The sequence below is a fragment of the Oryx dammah genome, unplaced genomic scaffold, assembly GCF_014754425.2.
Source record: "Oryx dammah isolate SB20612 unplaced genomic scaffold, SCBI_Odam_1.1 HiC_scaffold_318, whole genome shotgun sequence".
NCBI lineage: Eukaryota > Metazoa > Chordata > Mammalia > Artiodactyla > Bovidae > Oryx > Oryx dammah.
In genome coordinates this window covers 3,428-12,729 of record NW_024070484.1, presented here as the reverse complement: position 1 = coordinate 12,729, position 9,302 = coordinate 3,428, and the positions used below count along the sequence as shown (strand labels likewise).

The window sequence follows — 9,302 nt, the reverse complement described above, 5'->3', positions numbered from 1 at the left end:
TCTGGGATCCCACCTCAGTGTCCCGGGGCCCTCGTCAGTCATGTCCTTGCTGGCCTGGGGAGCTTTGGCTAACTCAGGAGATGCAAGGAAGGAGCGCCTCAGGATCTGGGCTTCCCAGTGCCAGGAGCGACGTGAGAGGGCCCGGGGCCGGGGGCGGGGGCTGCCCTCAGGCTGTGTACACTGGCCTAGAAAGGCTGCAGAGGGTGTCCGGGGTACGGCCACAGCGGAGGACCCTGCAGGATGCCCCTGTGCGCAGGCTCTACCCCGTGGGTATCACCTTGGAGCGGCAAGTGAGCTCGGACCTGGTGCTGCAGAACTACCACATCCCGGCCGGGGTGAGTGAGGCCCTGGAGCCCCGACAACCTTCACCCAGGGGCCAGCTGACATCAGCCCCTTCCCACTGCCTGCAGACGCTGGTGAAGGTCCTACTCTATTCCCTGGGTCGAAACCCCGCCGTGTTCGCCAGGCCCGAGAGCTATCACCCCCAGCGCTGGCTGGACCACCGGGGCTCTGGAAGCAGGTTCCCGCACCTGGCCTTTGGCTTTGGCATACGCCAGTGCCTGGGGCGGCGCGTGGCCGAGGTGGAGATGCTGCTTCTTCTGCACCATGTGAGTGGGCCACAAGGGGCATGGGTGGGCAGCCTGGCTGAGGACCCCTGACTTCGTCCTGGGGGGCCCAGCCTTAGGGCCCTGGAAGGCAGGGCAGGCTGGGCCAGGTGGAACCCTGCCTCTGTCCTAGGTGCTGAAGAACTTCCTGGTGGAGACACTGGCGCAAGAGGACATAAAGATGGTCTACCGCTTCATACTGATGCCCTCTACCCTCCCCCTCTTCACCTTCCGGGCCATCCAGTAGCCCTGTCAGCACACTGTCGGGCCACTCACGCTTCAAGCCCCTCCGCCGGAGCCCAGCCACCCCTCCTTTCTCCTATCCCCTGCCTTTTGAGTCACACCACTGTGCAGCCAGCACTTTGCACCCATGGAACAGCACGGGCCCCCGCGGGTCAGGCTTGCCGCCCTCTGCAGAAAGGCCAGGGCAGAGCTGGGGATGAACCTTGGTGGCAGGTCCTGGGCACATGCCCTGTCCCACCAGCTCTTTCTCTAGCAAGGGGTACTGTCTGAGGGCCTTTGACCCCAGTCACCCCAGCACTAGCCCCAGGCCCCTCGTGTGGTCATCCAAGCGACAGGCCTCAGACCGCACCCTCTGCCTCCCTGTCTAATCTTTATACCGTCTGTGCTAAACTCTGCTCCCCTGCAAGAGCTGACAACTTGGGCATGCTCTGTCCTGATGGCTGCCATTTCAAGTGCCGTCCCCTTTGCCTCCAGTGCTCTGGCATGGACTTGCCTTCAAGCTGGGTTGTTATCTGTCTACCTAGCCTCTTGGGCTCACCCTGGCAGTGCTGGTCCTCTGTGATTGTGGCTGAAGTGCCCAGCTCAGGCCTGGACAGGCAGGTCGGGAGTCAGGCTTCCTAGAAGAGACACTGCCAAAAGCCAACCTGGACATCAGGGTCAATGATACTCATCTGAGAGCAGGAGGGATGGTGAACCCTAGAGAACTCTATGGTTGGATGGCCAACCATAGAGAAGCTTCTAGAAGAAGGGTGTGGGGCCACCTTGCACTCCCTGCAGTAGAGCCAGTCTGAAGTGCTCATTACCTTCTCACAGGGACACACAGGGACCCACAGTGACCCACAGTGACCCACAGGGACCCACAGCAGAGGGACCACCCTGATCTCAAGGCCGGAAGAGGCTTTGAACCACTGAGAGCCAACTGGGATCCCCTCGTTGGCAGGAGCAGGCAGTCTGTCCCATCCCACCTAGGGCCAGGTGACATCTCAGGTAGAAAGTGGGCCCAGAGGCAGGATGAGGAGCGGTGGGGTCTCTCTACTCTCCCTGCCCCCAGTGAACCGCCCCCCAGGTCATCTGTTCGGGGCCAAGATCCCTGGAGGAGGACAAGAGCCGCACACCCCATCACCACTCCAGTCCATCTGTGACCAAAGAGGCCTGCGGCCACCAGCGTGATCTTCCCCCACCCCATACAGGATTCTTGAAAGGGAACCAGAGATTTATGGAGGAGGGAGGAGGTTCCGGACTCCATGGCCACACAGGCACAAGCTGGAGCCCTCGCCCAGCACACAAGCCCAGCTTTCATTCCCTCTGAGCCCTGAGTTCTTCTTATGGGAATTCTGTAGAATTACCATTTCGCTGGGCCCACTGAGGCACAGTGAGATGGGTTTTTGGGAAGTGCCCAGTTTTCTGGCTCAACTGGCATTCAACCTATCCGATCCTTCTCCCACCACTCAGTGGCCCTACTCTGCAATAAGTGGAGCAAGTGTGAGGACAGGAATGGAATGAAAACCTAGTCCCCTTGTAGTGAATGTGTGTCATTCTGCGGGCTTGCCGCATGTGGATGCTTGATCTTCACGGCAGCCCTAAGAGTCACGTGCTACCCTCATTCACATTTTGAGAAAACCGAGCCTCAGAGAATTCGCTCATCTGGCAGAATCTCATGGCACTTCCATGGAATGGGTACTGCCTGAAGCCATGAGGACCATCCGATCTCTAAGGCCCTCATTAAGGAAGCTTGGTTTGGTAGTGCTCATGTACATCGTGGAGATAAACTCCAGCTAAGCATTTCTGTCTGCTTTCCAGATCCTCTCCTGGATTTCTGTTTCTCCAGATTTCCTCTTTCAAGTCTATGGAGGGGCCCCTTTTTCTTTATTTGGCTTGGAATTTCCCGTGTCTTCCAGTGTAAGGCTCCATTTGGCTCTTTCTGACAACCTTCCAGGTTATTGCAATCTCGAGTCTACTGTGTGATCCTCATGATTCTTGCGCCTCTTCGGGTCTTTCAGGGTAGCAGTAGTAGTGCCTTTAAGAAGCCCGATGCCAGGAACCGGAGCGCCCTCTGTGCTCCCTGCCACTGGGGTCTGGTTCGGGGCCGTGTCATCTCTTGCCCAGGGCTGTCGCTGTCCTGGAGCCACTCTGTGCTCACTGCTCAGCCCGGGTTTCCTCTGGGGCTGACTAGTGTCAAGCCTAAACCCCCTTGAGGGCCTTGTCTCGGTTCTCGGGAGGGAACAGGGAATTGGGGCTTTGTCCTCATTCCACCTTGCAAAGCTAGGCTCGCTGCTTGCCTGACGGTGCTGAGGGCAGTTTGCCATGTTACTGTAGTGTTTTCAAGGTCTCACCTCCACGTGGGGCTCTGTGACAGCCTAGAGGGGAGGGGAGGGAACGGAGGGGGTAGGAGGAGGCTCAAGAGGGAGGGAACCATGTATACTTGTGGCTGCTTCAGGCTGAGGTATGGCAGAAGCCAACACACACTGGAAAGCAATTATCCTCTGATTAAAAATAAATATAAAATACATGCAGCTGACAGGTGTTTCAAGTTCAGCCTTCTTTTAAAAGCCTTGCCTCTCCATGGGGTTCCAGTTGAGATTTCTAATCTTACTCTTGTCCTGTGGGGAAGTGGGGCCAGCAGACCATCAGGCTCAGTGGCTTGGCCCCAAGCCTCCCCTGGCGGCACTGTACTGGCTTCCGTGCTCCCTCCTCCCTGCTCCTGGTCGCGCATTGCTTCCAGGTCCTGAAGACATCCTACCCTTTTACAAGCACAGAAATGCACTTTCTACATGTCTGGATTGTGTAGAGTTGCTGGAGTGGGGGTATTTTCAGAGTATTAGCTCGAACCTTGCTCGATCCCGAGGATCCTCAGTGGCTCATTTAAGCAGACAGCTGGTGTCTGGAAGCTTTCTGTCTGTGGCTGCCCTGGGAGATGACCGAGCATCCCAGAGCTGTCAAGTCTCCACAAAGTGTTCCTCAGCTTTCTTGCGGGAGGAGTTGCCTACCTTGCAGGAGGGGTCTTAGGTGCTTGTAGAACACTGGACATCAGTCGGATTGCAGGCCAGTTTCAAATGGCTAAGTATCCCCTTTCACTGATCACTTAACACGTGCTTATTGAGACTTTTTTTGTGCCAGGCACTGTGCCGTACGTTATTGAGTAGGACAGGTATTTGACCTCAGTGGGATTATATCCTATGAGTCTCTACTATAGAAAGGAGCATTTATTTCAATCTTTTTCATAATGTTAAAAACGTACATAACACAATTTTCTTTCAAGAGGAGGATTGTTCTCTTTTGTGCGTCTCGTCATGAGAACCCTAGCCATCTGTGAAATGAAAAAGTGAGGTACTTATACAAGCAGTTGTGTAGATGATGCTCACCAGGCATCAACTAAGAAGGCAAGGCACAGAGTTCTACCAGTATCTGGATGTGCCCACACGTTGTTCCAGATACACCTGCAGCCCCACACAGACATGCCACCATAGTGGAAACCTATATCCTACTGTATTTTAGGCAGCACATTAACAGTGAAGAGAAACAGCAAGAAGCCTCCAGAAATCAAAGACAAATGTCCAATAGATTTGCCATGACCACACTATTATGGCAGAAAACAATAGAACAGAATACTCAAGGTGTTTTGGGAAAATGGCCATCAATCTAGGATTTCAATCTGTTCCGTGTCCATTCAAAAACAGCAGCTAAGTGAAACATTTTCCAAGAAACCATGAGTGACAAAAGCAGACCTTCACTGAAAGAGCTCCCCAGGACTTGCTTCTAAAGAAGGAACGTGGACCCAAGAGGGATTTGAGGTGGGAGTGTGAACAAGAAGCTGGTACAATCATATGGCTACATTGGCATCAGCACTGCCTGTGCACAGGCCCCTTGGCACAGGTCCTGTGAGGGGCAGGGATGTGAGCCCTGTCCCCTGAGGACTTAGCACTGAAATATTTGGGACATTCCAGAGACAGCTCCCTGCAGTAATGTGTATTCTTCCTCAGCTCTCATAACCAGCCCCTCTGAATGCTCAGCACATGCTATGCCCCCTTTATCCCCAGGACCAGGTACTCCTGGACCACGTTGGATGCCTGCGAGTATGGTCCTGCCTCCTTGCACCCACATTCTTCACTGCTGGGAAGACCCTGGTGCCTGAGTCTCCTTTTCAGTGTTGACTTTGGAAAAGCAGCAAAAAGCGTATGAGCTTGGAAAAGCAGTATAACTCCTTCAGGTGCTCTGGATTTTCCTTACTCTGCAGGGACAAGGAAAAACCACACCATAGTCTTGGTAGTATGGCAATAACACATCAACTGCTAGCAGTCGGGGGCACTTCCCTGGGATCTGCTCTGTATTTTGTTTTTTTTATTTTTTATTTTTTTATTTTTTTTTAATTAATTAATTTATTTTTAATTTTTACTTTACAATTCTGTATTGGTTTTGGCATAGATTGACATGAATCCACCACAGGTGTGCATGCGTTCCCAAACATGAACCCCCTGCTCTGTATTTTGTATTAGCCCCATCCAGTCACAGCTGTGAGTGGGGCGCTGTTGCCATTCCAACTTGTCCATAGGCATAGGGGAGCCCAGAAAATGAGGGTCTTTGTCCGAGGATTCAGGCTACTCCACAAGACAGAGGGGATTGGAACCCTCGTCCCCAGGACCACAGGGCCTGAGCTCCACCCAGGCTTGCCCACAGTGCTAAGCAGGGGAGAGACTTCCTGTGTGTGGAGGGTCAGAGGTCAGGGAGCATGAGGAGGAACAGTCCTGGGGAAGCTGTCCCCAGGAAGACAGGCTGAAGGACTCTAGGCCCCAGCTAGGACCAAATCTGCAATTTGGTGAATCTAGAGGCTGAGTCCAGCATTCCATCTGTGCCTCAGTGGCTGAAAGAGAGGCATCCAGGCTCCCCATGTCCCAGCAAAAAGGATGCTGCCCACATGATTACACTTCTCCCTGAAGGCTGGCAGCACCCCACGCACACACGCAAGGAGAGCCCTAACACCGCCCACACCACGATCAAGGGCGCTGTGCTGGGAGGATGCTACCAGGATCACTGGTAGCAAAGTCTCAAGCAACAGAGATGGCCACTGGCCTCAGCGCCTCCATCCCTGGAACCCTTTGGGTGCACCTGCAGCTTCTCACACTGGGTGGAGGCTCCAGGTGGCCCTCATCACGGGTCTGGAGCTCAGACGTACAACATTCATGGCCCTCCTCCTTCCAACACCTGCCACACAGCCATCACCTCAAATCCTCCCCTTCAGGCCTCACCCCTCAGGCCTACTGCCCCTGAGATCTGGGACAGCAGCCAGCACTGAAGCCCAGATCTGCCTGGAAAGTGAGTGCTCACACCCCGCAGGACACGGGGCAGCCCGCCTCACCCAACACAAGCCCCTGTGACCCTGACCAAAATGCCTCATGGCAGATACCATCAGGTTGAAGACACAGCTGTGAGCAGGACTGACCTGGTCTCTGCTGAGGTGGTGCGCCTGGCTGGGGCTTGCCTAGTCACCATGGAAGATCCCAGAAGGACCCAGGCTGATCTCTGTGGCAGGAGGGAAAGACATTCATGAATCAGCAGCCCTCCACTGGGGGAGGTGTGAACCCTAATCACAGGGAGCCAGGTGAGCATGAGGGGCCCTGGTGTTCCAGAACAGTCCAGGCCAGGCACTGGCCTTGGTCCAGGAGAAGGACAGGGTGTCCTCACAGTTCCCCACAAAGTGACCTCCCCATCTTGGGACGCAGAAGTGCCTGTCCTCACTGAGGCACTGGCAGGGCATGGCAGATGAGGCAACATGGACACCCTCTGGGGACCTCAGCCCTGTGGCCACCACTCTGTCTGCCTTGGAGTGGGTTTCAAGAGGGTGACCAATGCACCCTTTTAGAGACCGGCAACCTGATGCCCACCTGCCTTTGATATGGAGCTCAGAATCCAGTGCAGCCAAGAGACTCAAAGTATTAAGTAAGAAATGTGCTTCTCATCACCCCCCGCCTCGCCCCACCATCACCTCCTGCAAAGCATGTGATGCCAATGGCTCCCCTACCCAGAGGATAGCTTCTGACCTACTTCCTGATAAACAAATAGCATGTGCTGTGTGCCACAGACACCTCTGAGCACTTTGCAGACACTGACTCCTGTCTTCTCTTCAACTCCACTGCTCTCCACTTGATGGGAGCAGCTGGGGCCTGCAGTTATGCAACTTGCCAAGGCTGCACAGGCGGTAATCAATCATATTTCTCTTCCCTTGTAGTGACAAATCTGAACACAAGATAAAGAAATCTTTTCCATCTAGAAGACTGTCAAAAAGAGTGAAACAGGGAGGAATTAGTTAAGCAACAGATGTTGAAGATCTGTACTTAGAAAACCACAAAGGGCCATTGAAGAAGTGAAAGGAGATATTTAGAGTTTTAAAGCATTCTGCATCCATGGATCAGAAGAGGTAGATACTATGATGACAATATTCCTCATGTCAGTCTCTAGATTTGATGTAATCTCTATGAAATTCCAGCTGCTTCTTTGTAGAAAGTGCCAAGATGATTCTAGAATTCACTGGAAAGGCAGCAACCTAGATAGCCAGTGTATTCTTTTAAAAAACAACATGGTAGAAGGACTCATGTTTGTCGATTTCTAAGCTTACTGCAAAGCTATATTGTTCAAGACTGGATGGTACTGGCACAAGGACAGACAGACCAATGGACTTTAACTGAGAATCCAGAAATGAAATGATATGTCTGTGGTCACTTGATTTTTTTACAAAGGTGCCAAGACTCTCCAATATGGAGCATTTATTTTTCAAGGAATGTTGTTTAGACAACTTTATAGCCACTTGGGATAAAACGAAATTGGGCCTTTACCTCACCCAGACCATATACAAAAACCAACTCAAATGCCCCAGAGATTTAATCAAAAGAGTTAAAACTGTAAAACCCTTAGAACAATACATAAAAATTATTCTTCATGACCCTGGATTTGGCAAAAGATCCTTAAACATTACTGCAAGGGCATGAGCGCCTAAAGAAAAACTCGATAATTTGGATTTCATCAAAATTAATAAAGTTCAGTCTTCAGAGGACACGTCCAAGAGAGTGAAAAGACAATCCACAGACTAGAAGGAAGTGCTTGCAAATCGTATGTCTGATTAGATGCTTGTTTTCCGAATATATAAAGCATGCTCATGCTAGAAAGCATAAAGCTCTTAGAGGAAAACAGACTGTATACACCTTGATATACATCACTGCAAGATCCTATTTGACTCACCTCCTAGATTAATGAAAATGGAAACAAAAGTAAACAACTTTTGGGACTTCATTAAACTTAAAAGGTTTTTCACAGCAAAGGAAAAAATAAGCAAGATCAGAAGACAGCCCCAGGATGGGAGAAAGTAATTGCAAATAAAACAATTGACAAAGGATTAATCTCCAAAATATACAAGTAGCTTATGCAGCTCAATACAAGAAAAACAAACAACTCAATCAAACAAATGGGTGGGAGACCTAAATAGACATTTCTCCAAAGAAGACATACAGATGGCCAACAAGCACATGAAAAGATGCTCAACCTCACTCATTATAAGAGAAATGCAAATCAAAACCACAAAGAGGTAAAAACCTCACATGGGTCAAAATAGCCATCATTAAAAAGTCTACAAACAAAAATGCTAGAGAGGGTGTGGAGAAAATGGAACTCTCTTGCACTGTTGGTGGGAATGTAAATTGATACAGCCACTATGGAGAACAGTATAGAGATTTCTTTAAAAATTAGGAAAAGAACTACTGTATGAGCCAACAATCCCACTACTGGGCATATACCCTGAGAAAACCATAATTGAGAGAGACATACACCCAAATGTTTGTTGCAGCACTTTTTATAATAGCTAGAACATGGAAGCAACTTAGATGTCCATCAACAGATGAATGAATACAGAAATTGTGGTACATATATACAATGGAATATTACTCAGCTATGAAAAAGGATACATTTCAGTCAGTCCTAATGGGTTGGATGAACCTAGAACCTATTGTACAGAGTGAAGTAAGTCAGAAAGAGAAAGACAAATATTATATGTTGACATATGTGTATGGAATCTAGAAAGATGGTACTGATGAACCTATTTGCAGGGCAGCAGTGGAGATTCAGATATAGAGAACAGACCTGTGGACACAGTGTGGGAAGGAGAGGGTGGGACGAACTGAGAATAGCATGGAAACATATACATTACTATGTGTAAAATAGATAGCCAGTGGGACCTCGCTGTGTGACACAGGCAGCTCAACCCAGTGCTCAGTGCTCTGTGACAACCTAGAGGGGCGGGATGGGATGGGAGATGGGAAGGAGGTTCAGGAGGGGTGGGACACATGTATACCTGTGACTGATTCATGTAGATCTGTGGCAGAAACCAGCATAATATTGTAAAGTAATCAACCTCCAATTAAAAAAAAAAAGTTTTTAAAAAAGAATGCTCAAAACGCAATCATAAAAAGA

The 9,302-nt window shown here is 50.4% G+C and overlaps 1 protein-coding gene across 2 annotated transcripts; it reads left to right on the top strand.

The window, feature by feature from the left end:
• The first annotated feature begins 6 nt into the window (after positions 1–6).
• LOC120859235 (cytochrome P450 11B1, mitochondrial-like) lies at positions 7–1,660 on the top strand. Of its 2 annotated transcripts, XM_040235416.1 has the most exons (3): positions 7–335; positions 411–608; positions 739–1,660. In XM_040235416.1, the coding sequence occupies exons 1-3, from the start codon at positions 81–83 to the stop codon at positions 850–852; spliced, it is 567 nt and encodes a 188-aa protein (XP_040091350.1). In that variant the 5' UTR covers positions 7–80; the 3' UTR covers positions 853–1,660. The 2 variants fall into 2 exon arrangements, with proteins under 2 accessions (XP_040091350.1, XP_040091349.1); XM_040235415.1 differs by having other exon boundaries at positions 7–608.
• The last annotated feature ends 7,642 nt before the right edge of the window (positions 1,661–9,302 follow it).